Source organism: Rhododendron vialii, chromosome 4a (assembly GCF_030253575.1).
Source record: "Rhododendron vialii isolate Sample 1 chromosome 4a, ASM3025357v1".
In the NCBI taxonomy this organism is placed as follows: Eukaryota; Viridiplantae; Streptophyta; class Magnoliopsida; order Ericales; family Ericaceae; genus Rhododendron; species Rhododendron vialii.
In genome coordinates, this window is record NC_080560.1 from 40889112 (window position 1) to 40908516 (window position 19405).

The following is a 19405-nucleotide window of genomic DNA, read 5'->3' on the forward strand; positions in this document are numbered from 1 at the left end:
GTATTATGGTTTTTGGTACGAATAATTATGGTTACATAATAATAATATTTTTTAATTATGGATAACCTGCTAATGACCTGTTCAACATGTAAATTTTAAAGTAGAAGTCGTAACTAGTATTAAAAATATGCATTAGAAAACCAAAAATCGTCATAATGAAAATCACAAATTGTCATAATTTAGACATACAGTATACCTTGTGTGTCATAGCTTTGTCCTATAAAGAATTCAAGTTACTTGAGATTGACTTGGGTTTGACTTGATTGAAGTTCGTATTGAGATCGACTTGCATTTGACTTGATTAAAGTTTGTTTTGAGATCAACTTGCATTTGACTTGATTGGAGTTCATTTGAAATCAGCTCGTCTCATAAACAATTTAAGTTTAAATTTTTAGACTAAGATTGATCAACTAATTACTCAGCTCTTTTCGTTCATTAATCACGTCTAAGTATGATGGATTTCGGGATTTAGATTGATTTGAGGTAAAAGAAAGGGTAATTACTCAGAAAGGATTTAGATGAATTTTCGTTATTATTTTTCTTATGAAATTTTTAATAATTTTGCATTTTGATTCGTACACAAAATAAACAAATAAACAAGGGTTACCTCACAAAGCAAAATGAGTAAATGATCACATGTACTTCCTTCGTCCCATTTTGCTTATTCTGCACATTGAATTCAAACTTTTTAAAGGAACAGTTAATTAATGTACATCTCCTTAAAAAAGTTTGATTAGATTTTTAGCATGGCTCCTTTATCTCTGCTGTTAAAACTAATTTTTACCAGTAATGAGGATAAAATTGTAAAAATATGTACTACTTTTTCTTGATTTTTAAAAGAGAAAAAATAATTTGGAACATCTCAAAATGTAATAGCGGTCGAACCACTAACTTTGAATTACAACCTCATAACCATCCCACCCTGAGGTCCAGATTGAAAGTGCAAGGGACACAAACTGTGCAAAACAGTAAATTTAATCCAGAGCAAGCCCAAACGTGTGCATATATTTATCTGAACTGATTTTCGCACTCTATAAATTACTATTTGCAATCGAAAAGTAGAGCGCGAACATCAATTGCGTATAGGGATTGATTGCCGCACTTAACTTTTGGAGTGCAGATAGCAATTTGTAGAGTGCGGAAATCACTTGTCTTGTATTTATTCATAGGCATCAAAATATACACATGATCCAAACCAACCAACCAACAATACATCAGTTCTGGGTTCAATTCTCAGTTTTCAACCTTCCCAAACCCCCAACAACCATATGTCTTTTAGAGTATTGAGCACGTACACAGATACATAAAACACATGCATAAACTCAGTTACAAATTCATAACTTGGGGGGCAGAAGAATTTTGTGAACAAATACACCCGTCACAGCACAAGCCAATATTTACGACCTGGTGGGAGATTGGCAGACCGGCGAGTACCAGGTTTAACAACAGAAATCTGCACACGACCAGGCTTGTTAACTCGATGACGAAGAAGTCCCAGAAGTGTGTCTTCATTGCCCGATGCAATATCTGCCAAGGAGAATGTACGACGAAGATAACCGAAGCCACAAAAGCCGGTGGGAATCCGCTGAACACACACTTCCCTTTCAGAAATTTTGCAGCTATCAAGTGCTTCCCAAACATAAGCAATCTGGAAACAAAAACCTTAGACATCACAAACATATACATATGCAACTCTCAAATGGGTCAAAAGAACCAGAGTTGAACGTGGTATAGAAGTAAGGAAAAAGAAGATCCTATGTTGAACCTCGCCACCAAACCACTGCCATAATTTCTTCATGTATTTGGTCTGCTTATAGTGAAGAGCCTTGTCACTTGCTAGGAAATAAGGTGGTAACCAAAGATTTAATATCCTACTCATCCAAACGATTAGCAAGCAGTCAATGAGTAAAGTTGTCATATCCGAGCAGGACACACCAAAATACATATGGGACATGCCACATGGTGTGCCCGTTAAATTATAACATGTTATATGGTGGGACACAACCAGGGACAGAGGGGGACACGACAGAGGGGCTTTTGTAAATTTGAAAAGCTTTTCCTAGGTAAGTATTTAACTTTAAAAGAATTGGGCCAAAAGTGTCACTATTCGTCCATAAGGCTTTCGATTGGAGAAGTAAAATATTGGTTACATTGTAAGATTGCATAGATAACAAAAAAAAAAATTGTTAAAAAAAAGTGTTGGGTCCCGACCGTGTCTGTGTACCCATTTTTGAGAATCGTCGTTTCCCCCGCCGTGTCCGTTTCCCTGCTACATAGACGAGTATGAATGCTATCAGAGCTCTAACCGTGACTGATATGCCCAGCAATCTAGGTTCTCATAGCTAGACACACATGGCTCATATTAAATCGAGTAAAATAGCATCTGTTACATCATGATCATCAGTATAAGAACCTCACTAAAGTAAATAATAAGATTCCATAATCCTGTTTTGTGTATGTAAAGCACCACCAACGTATGGCTCATTTTTCATTAAACCGGGCTTAGCAAAGAGAGAACTAATTGTCAACCTCAAATAGATTTTACATATTCAGCCCAAAATCATGATCCATTTTTGTTATCTCCTCTTGTTAAAAATTTCTTCTTACACCTATCAACAGAAACATGACCGGAAATTGCCCCTCGCACGAATTACTTATTCAAAGTTTTACCTATACAACAGGGATCCCAGCCATCAGTCCAAGGTCCACTACTTATCCAACCTCCAAGAACTATTTCTATGTTCCACTGCAACACTAAGCTCTGAAAATAACAGAAACTCAAGTTCTTGCTTTAGCTTTGGCAAAACATCGTATGACACGGTCTGGAAGTTGCTAAAAGTAAGATCACTTGGAGTAAATGCTTAGCTACAGAAGTTGCACTCTGGAAAGTGTACCGACATAGCAAACAGGATAAAGAGTATCGAATAAGGAAATTCAATGTGTAATAGGAGTAACTACCGGAACTCCAAGCCAACTAATGCAGTAATGTAACCCCATCAAATTAATCAGTACGCTGAGCTTTGGCTTGAAAAAGAACATCTGCACGTCTTTGAATCCCAGCTCCTTCAAGCACATGCCTTCAATTGCTGACAGGTATTGCCCAACATCAATTGATTCGGTGCACGAAAACTGTTGCACAACATCCGTTGCAAAGCGATCCACATCTTTATGCTTGTCGATATAACATTCCCTCCAACCCTATGATTTTTAGACTTGTCAATAGAAGAAAACAATACTTTTAATTCTCAATAACTCTAAAACCATGGTAACAAGAGAGCAAAAGACATGAGACCAACGGGTTTGGACATGACAGGGAATGGAATATGCTATTTTCATCTTATTATCATTTGAACAGTTATATATTTGGAATTCAACAAGTTAATGAATTAAGGGGACGTTTCCTTGCTTGCATGAAAGTATTTCACTCGAATTGATTACTTCCCAAGTTGTAAGGGCATCTCGAAACCTTACTCAGATCTTGACTTAAACTTAAATTCAGAGAATCCTTTTACTCAAGCTCATATTAAAATGGGTTCTACTCATGATTTCCACTCAAATCAAGGGAGACCCTCTTTTTTCCTTCAATATTATCATAGCTACCTCGTGGAAAGTCATCAAAAAAATGACTTAAATAATTTTGAAATTGATGATTCTGCCGTTAATGAAGCTTTACCAAAGCTATGTTTAATATGTCTGCTAGAATACTTTTCATAAACACTGAGCAATCATTGAAGCTATTACTTAGTTGAGTAGAAGCACAAATAAAGGGTTGGAGATGGCCTAAGTTAATCACTTAGCCAACTCAAACTCTTCATATACACTGAGCAATACTGATTTCAAATCCCTTAAATTCAGATACAATATGCTACATTTCATTAGGAATGACCAAATTTAACAATTGATATGTGAAAGTAAGCTTTATCTTACCCTTGAATCAGCTAATCCTGGAATCGCCCTCTTCGAATTTTCCCAACAAATATTACATTATAATTTTCTTTCCATTGAAAAAGTAGATTCGCGTTAAAGAATCCATTTCAACGGGTTTGGATCCTCTCAAGTCCTCATTTTGGACCGGACAGGGTAGCTCAAATCTCAGCCGCTCTTATTGGCAATCAATGTTAAAAAAATGTTGATCCTCGATAAGAGAGTAAGGTCATTGATTGCCGAGGCTGGCAAGATTTGGACTGTCCAGTTCAATTCAAAATGAGGATAGGATCCATTTTCCACTTCAAAAACGAAACAAAGTGATAAACCCCTAAACCAAATAGTTGACACAAGAAACTGAAAGTACCCAGAAAAAAAAAGTAAAAGACCAAACAAGATAGAGATATATATATATATATATATATATATATATATATATAGAGAGAGAGAGAGAGAGAGAGAGAGAGAGAGAGAGAGAGAGAGAGAGAGAGAGAGAGAGAGAGAGAACCATCGAGGAGGCTTCATTTGTGGATCAAGGGCTGGCCATCTCTGTCTGTATAGAGACTCCCACACACAATCCGACCCACACAGCTCGCGCCAAAACCTAGAACAACTACCGAACGAACACACATCCGATTCCTTCAAAAATAAATGATTCCAAACCCATAATAACAAAAACCCAAAACAAAAATAAAATCAGCACCAGTCAAGAAAAATAAGTGAGACATGATCAGAAAGACGTGTATGCGCTGCTCAGGCACCACGAGCACCATGTAGTGCCAGCTCGGCACCTAAAAATTTCTCGTAGGTAAGTTTGTTTCCGGGTGAGAAACCTCACCCATTGCTTTTCTCATCATTTCTCTCAATCCAAAGAGAGTGTTACTTATCAAGTTAGAGAAAAACTTATTCACAGCTCAGCCGAATTTCTTTATAGTAGCAATCAATTGCGACCGTTCAAAAGTGTTCCGGAAGGTTTGGATGATAACGAAACTTTTCTGCGGAAGAGTTATTCTTTTTCGGAAAAGTTTTATTCAAATCTGAACCGTTCAAGGCCAAAGCGGACGGCTGAAATGGCGTGAAACCGTAAATAAGTTTCTCTCATCAAGTTATCATGCAGATCGGATTAAAAAATAAAAAGTGGTCATGTAGAAAGTAAAATGAAAAACAGTTGCAGGGTCACGTGCATGAAGGGATGATGCGATTTTGAGGGCAATCTCAATGGGGATTGAGTTCTGCATACCCTCTTCCGATTGCTTCCAGGTTGTCTGAAACTTGTAGAAAGAAAAGAAAAGAAACTTAATAAAAATTCTTTCCTTCCATTTTCTTTTCTCTCACTTTCTTCGAGTTGTAAACACAATGTTCATGTTAAAATGGTGTGTTTTGGGTTGTATATTGTCTTGGGGAAGAAAATGGAGAGAGTTTGTGCGTCAACGCTGTTAAAATACCGTAATCATATAATCAATTTGGATTCAGTCACCTTATAAGGTTAAGACCTCCCATTTCCCGATCGAATTTCGATGATCTGAGCCGTTCAAAGTGTGTAGAACGTGATTTTAAGGATACAAAAGAGAAATTAGCAAAAAAAATGACCGGAAATGGCTTGATTTGAGCAGTTTTTTCATTGAACTGTTCAATTAAAAACTGTTCGAATGAAGCCCTTCACGGTCATTTTTTTTGCTGATTTCTCGCGAGCTCCTTTTCTCGCAAGCTCCTTTAAAATCTCGTTCTGATCACTTTGAGCGGCTCGGATCATCGAAATTCGATAGGAAAATAAGAGAAATTGGAAGGTCCGAACCTAAGCTTATGTCAGAGATCTCTGACTGGATCCTGACTGATCATATAATATCGTAATGTTTGTACGTCAACGTTGTTAAAATGCCGTAATCATATAATATCATAGTATAATTATAAATATTATATTTTGTTTTGATTATAATTGATTACGATTTGACTGGAATTAAGATAATTTACTTTTTATAATTAGACTCTCTCCTATTTACTACTATTTTTCTATCAAATGTCAAGGACTTCTAGTGCAGCAAGGCACTGCAGGTTACAGTGCACCTCAAAAGGGTCTTCCGAGATAATATCATCACAATTTGAATTATCTTGTAGACTTCATTGAATGAAGTACTTTATTTGTATAGAGAAAGTCACATTGATTGGATGTCGAAAACGACATAATCAGGCAACATGCGTTTTGAGAAAAATGGACGGTTAACATGATTCCGTGGATGAACTGCATGTTAAGTTTCTCTTGATTACGTTGTTACTCACTAGACATGTTTGATTAATTTCATTCTTCGTACAAATTAGGGGCTCAATAAACCCTCGTTGGATCGCAATGAAGTATCTCAAACGAGCCTCCTTAACATACACTTCAATTCCGCTGTTTTTCGGTGGTGGATGCAAGCGTGCATCTCCGCTGTTTTCAGCTTTGGTGGCTGCTGTTGATGGTGGTTGTGGTGGTGGGTCTTGGATGGCAGGGTAACGGAGCCGGCGGTGGTGGTCTGTTTAGGTTTTGGCAGTGGGCTGGTTTTGGGTGTTTTGGGCCTAGCCTATTTGTTTGGGTTGGGTTCCTTTTGGTTGGGTTTGGCCTAAATCAGTTTCTTTCGCATGGTTAGGAGAATAGGGTCTTGGATGGTCAGGCCGATATACCCAAACTCCTATCATCTCCGTACTTCATGTTATGAGTTAATAAAATTATCTTTTTGCTGATTGAAAAGCATACACTTCAATCCCGTAATGCGCTTGCTGCACTAAAGCAAACCCAGGTCCATGTCATTGCATCGGGATTTTGTCAACTGTGTGAATTGCCATTATACTTGAAATGCAAAATTACCATTTCTCTCAGCTCTCTAAAAAACACAAAACCCCCACATGGGGATAAACCCCTTAATTTTGAAGGGCAAATTTTATTTTTTATTTTTTATTTTTATAATCTTTGAAATTATTACAAAGATTAAAGGAAAAAGAGATGATGACATCATATCCCTAAATCTAAGAACATAAGCTCCTAAATCTAAAAATAATCATGTGTCCACCCGATATCCAAATCCGAGATTGGCAAAAAACAGATCAAAGAAGCACCCATTAGAACAAGTCCACTCCTATTGGGCCAAGCCCAGAACACCTAATGGGCAAAGCCCAGAAACAACAAGAAACCCTCATCTGCTAATAACCACAAGCCACCATCCCCTTCCGATCAACCGCAGCCAACACCGCACCGGAACCACCTCCAACACCATTCCACATTCACACAACACAAATACTTACACACATTCCTAACAAATTAGGTCCGCACAATACCAACTCACACTCTCAACTATCCAACCACCTCTTAAACTCCATCTCTTTTTTTTTTTGTTTCAAAACCTCATCAAACTTGTACAGGTCCGTTCAGCAACAGAAATCTCCACGCGACTCACCTCAAGAATGACACGTTCACGAAGAATTCCCAGAACTTCCTCTTCATTGCCCAAGGCAATATCTGCCAAGGAGAACATCCGAGAATGAGAATCCCAGATATCGAAGGCATAAAAGCCGTCTGCTATGATTCCACCACCGAACGCACACTTCCCTTTGGGAAATTTTGCAGCTATCAAGTGCTTCCCAAATATGAACAATCTGGAAACAGAAACCATGAGACAATGAGACATCAGAAATTAAAAGGAACGGATTTGAACTTGGCATAAAACCAGGATAAAAAGATCTTATGGTGAGCCGCGCCACCAAACCAATATCAAAATACTGGCATGTACCTGGTCAGCTTATTGTGAAGAGCCTCGTCACATGAGTGGAAATAAGAATGGTTACTGAAAATTTAGTACGCAACTCATCCACACGATCATCAAGCAGTCAATGACTATCTATGAAGCATCAACACACCAAGAGGTTGCTAGTATCCTTGTCGAAATGCAACACGCTAGAGCCTAGAGACACGCTAAGATGCATCTATTGAATTTTCCAAAAAAATATGTCTCTCGCAAGACGAGAACTCAAAAATAATGCATCTTTGTCAACAAAAAAAAGTTCGGATTCTTTTGACAAAAAATATTATATTATAAAGTTTCGTTTTGAAGACTGGACAATCTTTTGAAACTGATGGAGTTTGTTTATGGTGGGGCATATCAGGAGCACAGAGAGGCAGCTTTTGTAAATCTTAAAAGCATTTCCAGGGGTAAATATTTACAACTTCAAAAATATTTGACCAAAATTGTAAATATTAAATGTGTGTATGCATATAGGCGTATACCATCGGTCTATACTACACACGATTGGAGTACTAAACAAAATATGTGGTGGTTACATTGTAGGTTTGCATAGCTAAGAAAATCATATACTCCGGACAAAAAATTGCCATGTCCGTTGTCATGTTCAAGGCCCCATTTTCTAGAAATATCGTGTCCCGTATCAGTGTCCCCTATCCCCTGCCATGTCCCGTATCATTGTCTATGTTCTCTCAGTGACTGATATGCCAAACAATCTAGGTTCTCTGTTCTCGAAACTAGACACGCGTGGCTCATGTTAAATTGAGTACAATAGCTTCTCTTACAACGCGATCATCAGTATAAGAGGGTTCCATAACCCTGCTTTGTATATGACCACTGAGCTAGTATGTCTCAATTTTCGTCAAGCCTCCTTATAAAAGAGAAAGACAGTTTAAACCTCAAATACATTTTGCAGGAAGTAACATCTACCTAACATGTTTAAACTGCCGCATAAAACTGATATTTTTGTTTTGAAACAAGACATGCCCAGGCTAACTACGTAACCAACTGAATATTTATGGGGACTTCAATATGGAAGGAAATTCAGCCTCTACTTGATGAAAGGAGTAATCGAGAAAGCCACATTCAAGATCAACCCCAAAGCATTGTGAAATCTTCCATTTTCGCAGTCCAAAATAATGGTCCATTTTTGTAACCTCCCCTTGTTAAAGTTTTCTTCATACAACCTGTCAACAAAAATATAACTGAAAATTGCTACCCGCATGTACCAGAGTCCCACATCGGGGACAAAAGTAAAGTAAGATTTTATATAAGGAAACACAAGCAACTACAAGGAAACACAAGCAACTACTGTATAACCTGAGGTTAACCTCTCGTTAGGTAAGATAGTTAATAAGAAATGGATAATTTACATTGAGAATGGATCAAAACGATAAAGACAGAGTGGCATACTACCCACCCTAAAACCTTTGTAAAGGTTTGTTTTATACTTTTAACTCTTTCACAAAAAAGACCATTTGTAGGACTCACCAATCCTCATCTCTGGCAAGTTGCAATAGAAAGCTTACCTATCCTAATCTCCGGCAAGTTGCAATAAAAAGCTTACCTGTTTCAAATACTATTCGGTACCGGCTGATATAGGCCAATACCGGTTTTTATTGGACAGCACTAGACCACTTTTAAAGGACAAAATTGACTTCTTCTCGCCAATTTTTTAAAAGAGAAAAATAGGTGAGAAAGAAGAATAATAAAAAAAAATAGACCGAAAAGAATAAATAATATAAAATAAAAGCATACATACTGAACTATGAGGATTGTGTGGTCCGCTCGTTTCCTTGCTTGATCCATTATACCGTCAAATAGAAACCTCTTAAGCCAGTAAGCGAGTAACATAAGCTAGCTACGTCACATAAATGCACAGATGCCAATGAAAAGTGTCTTTTGAAAACATCTCAATATATTTTTTTGTAAGAGTGGCAATTGAATGAGAGAACCTAGAGCAAATGGGTAAAAAGTTGATTTTGCGTCCACAGATATCTATTATGAGATCAAATGTCTAGTGGACTTGAGTGCAGCATTCTCAATATTTATTCGCGGGCATCAATCCAAACCAACAGTAAAGCAGTTCCGGGTTCAATTTGTGAAGAAAAGTTTCATATCGTCTGGGTACCAAAGTAATATGAAGTTATGAACTATATAAGTGTGAGGCTTCAAATTCCAACAACTAGCTTTTGGAATTAAGTTCTACCCAAGACAGTGTAAAACAACCCACTTTTCAACCTTCCCTAACGGCCCAACCCCCCAACAACTATGTGAAACATTTTTTAGGGTAATGAGCACATACACAGATACATAAAACACATGCATAACGTCAGTTACAAATATAACTCGGGGGCAGAAAGAAATTTGTGAACAAATACACCAGTCACAGCACAAGGGAAAACCCTCAATAGTCATGAGTTGGTGGGGATCGGACAGACAGGGGAGTAGATACAGGCTTAGCAGCAGAAATCTGCACAGAAAGCCTCTCCACAATGGGGTCTCGACTAAGAACTCCCAGAACTACCTCTTCATTGCCCAATGCAAGATCTGCCAAGGAGAATGTACGAAAAAGATACCCGTCCATCCGAAGGATGAAATCATACCCGCCAGTCTTCCACCGCTGAACACGCACCTCCCTTTTGGAAATTTGCAGCTATCAAGTGCTTCCCCAACATAAGCAGTCTGGAAACAAAAACCTTAGATGTCACAAACATACATGTGCAACTCTCAAACAGGTCAAAAGGAACGGCATGGAACGTGGTATAGAAGTAGGGACAAGGAAGGTCCTATGTTGAACCTCGCCACCAAACCGATACTACAATACCTCTATGTATTTGGTCTGCATATAGTGAAGAGCCTTGTCACATGCTAGGACATAAGAATGGTAACCACAAATTCAGTATCCTACTCATCCAAACGATTAGCTAGCAGTCAACGAGTACCTATGAAGCACCAACGCACCTCAAATTTTAACTTGGTGTACCCATATCCAAGTAGGACACACCAAAATACCTATGGGCTATGAAGCACCGACATCTCTAGAGATCGATGTATTGCAGTGTCGAACACGGCGGTGACATGTATGGGACACGCCATGTGGCATGTCCCATAATTTAATTTAAATTTTTGAGGGGGACACGGCTGGGGACACAGAGGGGGGTAAAAATGTAATTTTAAAAAAAAATTAGGGGTCAAAATGTAATTTTTAAAATTTTTGGGGGTCAAACTATAATTTTTCAATAGGGTTGTATTGAACTTATGGATGTCTTGTTTTGTTTGAATGGTATTGGAACTATTGATTTTTCGTTTTGTCCACATTTTGCCATTTAAATTTGGAAAAAAATTGAAAATAAATATAAACAAACAAATAAATATACACGTGGTGTGTCCCCCGCCGTGTCCGTGTTCCCATTTTTTTAGAATTCCCGTGTCCGTGTAGGACATGCCACGTGATGTGCCTGTTCCATTTTAACATGTTTTATGGTGGGACACAAGGGGACACGGCAGAGGGGCTTTTGTAATTTGAAAAGCTTTTCCAAGGTAAGTATTTAACTTTAAAAGTAATGGGCTGAAAGTGTCACTATTCGTCGATAATGCTTTGGATTCGAGTGGTAAACGAAATATTTAATGGTTCCATTGTAGGATTGCATAACTAAAAAATATTGTTAAAAGGAATTGTTGGGTGACTTGGGTCCCACGCCGTGTTTGTCTCCTCATTTTTTAGAATCGTTGTGTCCCTCGCCGTGTCTGTGGTGTCCGTGCTACAGAGACGAGTATCAATACTATCAGAGTTCTCTCCGTGACTGATATGCCAAACAATCTAGCTTTTCATAACTAGACACATTCGGCTCGTATAGTAAATGATAGGATTCCATAATCCTGCTTTGTGTATGTAAATCACCAACGTATGGCTCATTTCCGTTCAGCCCTGCTTAGAAAAGAGAATACTAGTTGTAAACCTCAAATAGATTTTGCATAAAGTAACAACTACCTAATGCGCCTAGTCTACCAAATAAAAACAGAATTAGAAGAACCAGTTTTACACGGGACTTCAATATCGAAGACAAGAGTAATCAATAAAAGCCATATTGAAGATCAACCGGGAAGCATTACATATTCAGTCCAAAATAACGATCCATTTTTGTAATCTCCTCTTGTTAAACATTTCTTCTTACACCTATGACATATCATTTGAAATATAACTGAAAATTGCTCCCCAAACGTACTACTTATCCAAAGTTTTACCTATACAACAGGGATCCCAGCCATCAGTCCCACGTCCACTACTTATCCAACCTCCAAGATCTATTTCTGTATTCCACTGCAACACTAAGTTCTGAAAATAGAAGAAACTCAAGTTCCTAGTCACTTTAGCTTTGACAAAACATTGTATGCCACGGTCTGGAAGTTGCTAAAAATAAGAACACAGAGTAAACACTTAGCTACAGAAGTTGCACTCTGGAAAATGTACCCACATAGCGAACAGAATAAAGAGTATCGATTAAGGAAATTCAATGCGTAGTAGGAGTAACTACCGGAACTCCAAGCCAACTAATGCAGTAGTGTAACCCGATCAGATTAATTAGTACGCTGAACTTTGGCTTGAAAAAGAACATCTGCACGTCTCCAAATCCCAACTCCATGAAGCACATGCCTTTGATTGCTGACAGGTATTGCCCAACATCAATTGATTCGGTGCATGAAAACTGTTGCACAACATCTGTTGCAATGCGATCCATTTCTTTATGCTTGTCGATGTAACATTCCCTCCAACCCTATGATTTTTAGACTCGTAAATAGAAGAAAACAATACTTCTAATCTTCACAAAATCCAAACCATGGTTACAAGAGAGCAAAAGACACGAGTCAATGGGTTGGGACATGGGAATGAAGTTATGCTATTTTCATTTTATTATCATTTGAACTGTTACACATTTGGAATTTAACACGTTGATGAAATAAGGGTCCATCTCCTTGTATGAATGAAAACATTTCACTTGAACTGACCACTTCCCAATTTGTAAGGGCATCTCCGAACCTTACTCAGACCCTGAATTAAAGGTAAATTGAGAAAATCCCTTTACTCAAGCTACTATTTAAATGGGTTCTACTCGCGCTTTTCACTCAAAACAAGGGAGACCCTCTTTTTTCCTTCAATATTATCAGAGCTACTTTGAGGCTTTCAAATGGACTATTCTGCCGATAATGAAGCTTTACTCAAAGTTATGCCTAATATGTACGTTAGAATATTTTTTATGCAGTTGAGTGAAGGAGCAAATAAAGAGTTAGAGATGGCCTAAGTTCATAACTAAGCCAACTCAAGTTGCTCATATACACTGAACGAAACTTAATTCAAATCTCTTAAATTTATCATAAGCAATGACCAAATTTAACAATTTTTTGTTTCTGCTATTTTTTTTTTTTTTTGATTCAGGCTAATGACTAGTCAGGTTGTTTGTTCTAAATGCCTAAGGAGAATGATTTGCCTAGAAATCTGTACAAATAGGTTTTTTTAGTCCATTTAGTCCATATCAGTGGAAACTCCCACACCAAGAATCCAACATCACTTTCATTTTGGTCCAGCTGTCAACACCATTGTTTTTCCATTTCCTTAGTCATTTGCACAGCCCATCTTGGGTTTTAGTTCTTTTCAAAGCCTAGTTGGCCTAACATGTTCATACTTTCCACGTAATTTCAATTCCAACTTTGTTCTTCCTATAGCATCGTAGTTGTTTCTTTTGGCTTAAGTGCAATTCCTTCGTTGTTCTTAATCCACTTATATTGTTTTCGTTGTTCTTAAGCCACTTATATTGTTTCCATTTCTCAACAACGGTTGGGAGATTAGAAGTCCTCCTCATTGATGCAACAAAAGAACCACTTGTGGTCTAATCCCCAGAAAACAAACTCTTGCTTAATTAGAAGTCGGATCAAGGCGCTCACACCTACTCAAACATTGGATCGCATTTCGGTCATGGCACGCGTTCAATCAACCGCTTGCGCCTACAAGTGTTGCGCCCATAGGTGGAGGGACATAGAGACAAGGGTGGGTAGCCGAGCCCCACTGGCTGCCAAATTTTCATAGAGATAGGTATATTTTTTACCCCATTTTTACTAATTTGACCCCACTTTAAAATTTATTTTGTCCCAACCCATATAAGGGTTTTGTACTTGGGGGAAAAAAATAGTCAAAATAGAATCTCCACCCACAAAATTCCATCATGGATGTGCATTCTAGTGAGGAGTTTTCCAATTTGAAAGGAATTAGTGACATTGTGCAGAAAATGGTTGAGACCTGAATAGATATGGCATATTCCTTTGTTTATAGGCTTCTTACTTTGGCTCTTATTTTAGCGGTTACTACTGCCACGGTAGAGAGAACATTTTCCGCTATGAAGATTATAAAAGAGTAGGCTTCGAAATCGTATGTGTGACCAATGGATGCGTGATAGTTTGGCTGTGTATATAGAGAAATATGTTTTTGAAATCATTACAAACAAAGCTATCATCCATCGTTTCCAAAGTATGAAAAGTCGTCGAGGTCAATTGTAAATCGAAACTACATTTTGTTATTAATATATATCTACTTTTTGATTAACTTGTTAATCCTAATTGTTTTTTTCAATTAGCAACTAAAAAAGTGAACTACATAGTACACATAGTTCAAATTTCAGATCCCACTTATCAAAAATCCTGGCTCCGCCACTGGTTGCGCCTATTAAAATTATTAGTTTAATAAAGTTTCAAAACTTAAATACACATACATGTGCACATGGGCACTTCTTGGATCCCTTATCTTCTATCAATTCATATACGTTGGATCCAAAATATTATCGCATGCAAATGAATTCATATCCCATTGCATTGATTTTTCAACCGTTTATGCTCTTCCCAAAGTAGTCTATATGAAGTCCTGTACTTGTATTTTGGATATACAGAAAAAAGGCAATTTCACCATCTTCTTACAAACTCCTCTTCCGATTTCTCATTCCACTTTTTTTTGATAACTTTCTCATTCCACTTTGCTCATACAAAATTCTCACATAAAGCTTAATATTATCTTATACTTTCAACTACTTTCGGCAACTCTGGTTCAAGGATTGGTTCATGAGTTCATAACCTCCTTGTGGGCGTGACCATTAAAGAGGAAGGCTGCTAGTAACTGGGTTGGATCTTGGAGTCGTGATTATCGGTTGCACCTTCCAGTAGGGAGGATCTATGACTTGAGGACAATGTGATCATGCCTCCCGGATTCTCAGGCCTGATTTCTCTAATCCTAATTTATTGTTTCAGTAATTTGATAATTTGTTAAATTAGAGTTAATCCCTGTTTTAGCTGTTTTAGTACTTATATGCATTTGTTTCAAGGTTAACAAACTATTATGTTGATTAATCGTGATCCTAACTCTGTGACTAGGCTTATTTGAGTTTTAGAGCTCCTGGACTTATAGCGCCGGCCTTCACCACGAAGGGAGGGAACAGTAATAAACCCCTATACCAAATAATTGACCCAAGAAACTGAAACAGTACAGACCAAACAAGATACTGAGAGAGAGAGAGAGAGAGAGAGAGAGAGAGAGAGAGAGAGAGAGAGCGCACCATCAAGGCGGGCTTAATTTGTGGAACACGGGTTGGCCATCTGTCTCTATACAGAGACTCCCACACAGAATCGGACCCGCACAGCTCGCGCCAAAACCGCGAGCAACTGCCCAACGAACACACATCCCGTACCTTCAAAAATCGGAATCATTCCACACCCACAAAAAAAAAAGAAAGCAAGAACAGACACATATGAAAATCATGTTCAATCGAGAAAATAAAAGCAAAAGACAATGATTCGGAAAGACAAAAAACAATTGCAGGGTTACGTGCCTGAAGGGAGGAGACGATTTTGAGGGCAATATCTCGTGGGATTGAGTTCTGTATGACCTCTTGCGATTGATTCATGCTTTGTCTTTGGCAGAGTTGGGAAGTGTCCTTTTCTGTGTTTTTGGGTTATGTATTTAAGGCATGAGGTTTTTTGTTTTTCTTTTATCCCCTATATATATAAATTCTAATGCTGCACTTGGAAGGGTTTTTGAGATTTTTTGGGTTTGGTTCATGAGGTCACAAGTGTAGAGACCCGTAATTTCATCATTTAATTTTTGGTATTTATAATGCAATTGGTCTATATATATATATATATGAATTTAAGTTTTGAACAAATGTTGTTAATGTGTGAGGGTGTATGAGTTGGGTCAATGTGAGATGACTTGTAAGTCGTGGGAGTTGACGTAACACAATAGAAGTGAAAGGGTGTAAGTGTTATTTGTGCTATATAAGTCACAAAAAATGGGGCAGGAAATCACTTTCCCTTTTTCTTTTCCGGCGCCTTTCTCTCGGTCTCCTCTCTCTCACTCCCTCAACCAAATTCTTGCTACTCCACCATCAATCCTTGAAAAACCCACGCACATCTCTTCATCCTCGGCCCTCGGATCGCGTGGGAAGAGCTCGGTGGAGGCATATTTCGGATTTGGAGGCTAGGGTTTGGTTTGAGCTCAAAGCTTGGTCTTGATACTTGAGGTAGGGATCTCCTACCTTTCTTTACATGTTTAGGTGTTAGTTGGATGTACAAGAATCAAGTTTGATTATCTATTTTGAGTCTTGAATAAATCTTGAGCATGCTGAAAATTTCGTGGGTTTTGGTAATCTGTCTTTTGGGAGCCCTTCTGCTAGGAATCAATTTTTGGTATCTTCATAACAGTTAAAGTACGTTTAAATACGAAGATTTCGGTACCAAGATCATGCAAAACCGATAATCACACAATTAGTTATGAATTTTTGAATGCTGACTGTTTGCTGGATGTACGAATCTGTGCGAGGCTGTCTTCTTTTAAATTTCTGGGCATGATGAACACTTTGGGTGGCTTTGGGTCTTTTACAGGAGTTGCATATTTAAGTTAAGAAGAGATTGGTGTTGGAATCAAGTAATTTGGTCAAGTATACAAATTTTGGTGAATTTCTAAAGTAGGGTGGGTCGACTAGGGCGAAAATGGTTGCGAATCTGTATTTCTTTTGATTGTTGGGTTAATCTCCTCTTGTTTCTGAACCTGGGATTTTTACTGAGTGTAGGGCTTGTAGTGGTGCTACTTTTGGCGTTGGTTTCAATATTTTTGGGTTTAAGTTGGAAGAGTTATGATTTTTCAATCAATTTTACTTATTTCCGCGTAGAATCTGACAGCACAGGTAGACTTTGGTAAAATGGCCATAACTCCTAGCTCGGGACTTGAAATGACGCACCGTCTGTTTTGTTAGAAACTAGACACATAGGGTTTTCCAACGATACATCCCATGCATCATGGGTATGTCCGAGCGATAACAGATTTGCACCCAAAGTTGACCTAAATTCTGCCTTGCACCAGTTTTTACTGTTATGTTGAAGCTATAATCGCAAGGCCGTAGTTAGGTTACCCGAACTCTGTTTTTGATGTATGACCTATGGATTCAAAGAAGAAGAAGTCTACTTTTAATTGTTTAAGTGTCGCCCTGGAATTCATGTTGTTTAATTGGGATATGAGAACTAGTGAGCATAAGGGTTAAAATACTTGTAAACGATTGGAATAGAAAATGGATTAGATGGATGATACGATCGATGATAAATTCAGTTGTAGAATGTTTGACGCGATGTGTAAATTATTCGATGTCTTTCCATGAGATTGAGTCTCTGGGCTTGCAGGATACTTGCAGTGAGTTATACAGGATTTGGTGAATCACTTGGCATGAGTGCATGGTTGTTAAGCATTGATGGGTACTACAAAGAAGAGGATCGTTATAAGTATTTGCGAATTAGACTCTTAATGGAGATGTCACAAAGGGGGTCTATTAGGTGGTAATATGAGATGTGAAATAAATGGTTGATTTACAATGTGAAGGATGTGGGTTTTTGTGCTTTCTTTATTGAAATGATGAAGACAAGATTATTTACGTGTAACTGAATCTAAGTATTGGTGTGAGAGATGTGTTTTGCTATGTGTGGGGATTAAAGAAACGGTGGATAAAGAGATTGCTTGTTAGTGAGAATATGTGACACTAATTGAACGATAATGAAAGCCACGGATCTACCGTAAGGTGTGATGCCGAACATGGGACGTACGGGGGTCTTAAAAGCCCGGAATTGATTCAAAGGATTTTAGTGGACGCACGGGGGTCCTAAAAGCCCGGAATTGATTCAAAGGATTTTAGTGGACGCACGGGGGTCCTAAAAGCCCGGAATTGAATCAAAAGATTTTAGTGGACGCACGGGGGTCCTAAAAGCCCGGAATTGAATCCAAAGGATTTTAGTGGACGCACGGGGGTCCCAAAAGCGCGGAATTGAATGAAAGGATTTTAGTGGACGCACGGGGGTCCTAAAAGCCCGGAATTGAATCCAAAGGATTTTAGTGGACGCACGGGGGTCCCAAAAGCCCGGAATTGAATGAAAGGATTTTAGAGGATGCACGGGGGTCCTAAAAGCCCGGAATTGAATCCAAAGGATTTTAGTGGACGCACGGGGGTCCTAAAAGCCCGGAATTGAATCCAAAGGATTTTAGTGGACGCACGGGGGTCCTTAATGCCCGGAAATGAAATCGAAATATGTGACAGTGAAAACGGAGAATCTTCATAGTATTTAGCATCATACTAAGATTGAAATGTCAGTTTGAGTTGATAACTTGGATTGTCCAGTATGTCAATACATGTTTTATATTCCTTCTTTTAGACCTCCAAATCATTGTGGCTTGTTTTCCTGATATGTGGTGGTCAACTTGTTATGTGTGAATGCATATTTGGTACCTTGTGGTGCTATGCATTGCGAGAGTTTCATAAAAGACATCTTATTGTGACGAGATTTTTACTAGATGTTAAACTTGAGATTTGAAGATTGATTTGGGGTTGACGGGTGAGTTTCCTTGTTGTTGAGGTGCGGTATTGTTTGACTTGTTATTGCTTACCTTATATTCTAACTCAACATGCCTAGCGTGTATATTTTGGGGTGAGGTTGGCTAGTTGTATGAGAAAAGAAAGTGAAAACATTTCGTTAAAGAGCTAAGATTAATCTTTAGGTCATTGAAATGGAAATGAAAAAGCAAGGATTGATTTGGATAACGTCGTAACGGTAAGCTGAGATTTTTAAAAGTATTGGTGTGAGCGGGTGAGAGTGTTGGTGTTTGAGAAATGGAGTTAAACATTTTCCAGCGTGAGTATGACATTTTGAGCTTCACTTTTGACAAAACAAGTATGCTTTTGGAAAATGTTTTACCTTGTGATCTGTCTTCACTTCTGCATGTAATTTAGGTATGGATATCTCTACGAGCTAGTGTAGCTCACCCTATCCTTTCAGGTACTCGCCATGGCACTTAGCTTGGATTGCATGGAGTGCACATTGAGACGTCTCTTGAGAGCTTCATTGGAATCATTAAGGAGGTGTTTTATCATCTAGTTTAATTCATGTTGTGTACTTTACTCACAATTGAAGGTTGTATCTTTTGGTTAGAACATATGTAAAGCTAGGTATAAACTCCTCTCTTTGATTATTGTGAAGCCCTTTTAATGGAATACGTTTGGGAGACTTTATGTAAAAAAAAAAAAAAAAAATTTAGAGAGAAGAAGAAGAAGAGACTTTGATTCTTTGTTTGGATTGGCTTGACATTTAATGGTAAAGATAGTTGTGGAAAAAGACTTTTGTTTGTAGAAAAC

At 38.1% G+C, this 19405-nt stretch overlaps 2 protein-coding genes and 2 long non-coding RNA genes across 7 annotated transcripts; 2 read left to right on the forward strand and 2 right to left on the reverse strand.

Annotated features, from left to right (window-relative positions):
* Positions 1-1007: 1007 nt before the first annotated feature.
* LOC131323248 (uncharacterized) lies at positions 1008-4157 on the reverse strand. Of its 2 annotated transcripts, none has more exons than XM_058354937.1 (2): positions 2959-4157; positions 1008-1648 (listed from the first exon to the last, which is right to left on the reverse strand). In XM_058354937.1, exons 1-2 carry the CDS (start codon positions 3073-3075, stop codon positions 1379-1381), a joined length of 387 nt encoding a protein of 128 aa, XP_058210920.1. In that variant the 5' UTR covers positions 3076-4157; the 3' UTR covers positions 1008-1378. The 2 variants fall into 2 exon arrangements, with proteins under 2 accessions (XP_058210920.1, XP_058210919.1); XM_058354936.1 differs by lacking the exon at positions 2959-4157 and adding an exon at positions 1766-2952.
* On the forward strand, positions 4157-4620 carry LOC131323249 (uncharacterized). Its single transcript, XR_009199137.1, has 2 exons — positions 4157-4304; positions 4396-4620. It is a non-coding gene; the product is annotated as an uncharacterized LOC131323249 (long non-coding RNA).
* A 2203-nt stretch (positions 4621-6823) lies between these two features.
* On the reverse strand, positions 6824-15716 carry LOC131323254 (uncharacterized). Of its 3 annotated transcripts, XM_058354952.1 has the most exons (5): positions 15566-15715; positions 15293-15424; positions 12233-12472; positions 10344-10379; positions 6824-7515 (listed from the first exon to the last, which is right to left on the reverse strand). In XM_058354952.1, exons 1-5 carry the CDS (start codon positions 15638-15640, stop codon positions 7396-7398), a joined length of 603 nt encoding a protein of 200 aa, XP_058210935.1. In that variant the 5' UTR covers positions 15641-15715; the 3' UTR covers positions 6824-7395. The 3 variants fall into 3 exon arrangements, with proteins under 3 accessions (XP_058210935.1, XP_058210936.1, XP_058210934.1); XM_058354953.1 differs by lacking the exon at positions 10344-10379 and having other exon boundaries at positions 6824-7551; positions 15566-15716; XM_058354951.1 differs by having other exon boundaries at positions 6824-10379; positions 15566-15714.
* Positions 15717-16039: 323 nt separating this feature from the next.
* LOC131322465 (uncharacterized) lies at positions 16040-19385 on the forward strand. The gene is made up of 2 exons (XR_009198848.1): positions 16040-16255; positions 19050-19385. It is a non-coding gene; the product is annotated as an uncharacterized LOC131322465 (long non-coding RNA).
* The last annotated feature ends 20 nt before the right edge of the window (positions 19386-19405 follow it).

What these genes read in the sequence shown, in the direction of transcription:
- LOC131323248 (XM_058354936.1), bottom strand. Translation starts at nt 1,954, where the DNA reads ATGTCCCATATGTATTTTGGTGTGTCCTGCTCGGATATGACAACTTTA. An exon ending in GGCAGTGGTTTGGTGGCGAG is followed by an intron (nt 1,649 to 1,765) that starts GTTCAACATAGG and finishes TTTTGTTTCCAG; the next exon opens with ATTGCTTATGTTTGGGAAGC.
- LOC131323254 (XM_058354951.1), bottom strand. Translation starts at nt 15,640, where the DNA reads ATGAATCAATCGCAAGAGGTCATACAGAACTCAATCCCACGAGATATT. An exon ending in AAATCGTCTCCTCCCTTCAG is followed by an intron (nt 15,425 to 15,565) that starts GCACGTAACCCT and finishes CGATTTTTGAAG; the next exon opens with GTACGGGATGTGTGTTCGTT. An exon ending in AAATTAAGCCCGCCTTGATG is followed by an intron (nt 12,473 to 15,292) that starts GTGCGCTCTCTC and finishes TAAAAATCATAG; the next exon opens with GGTTGGAGGGAATGTTACAT.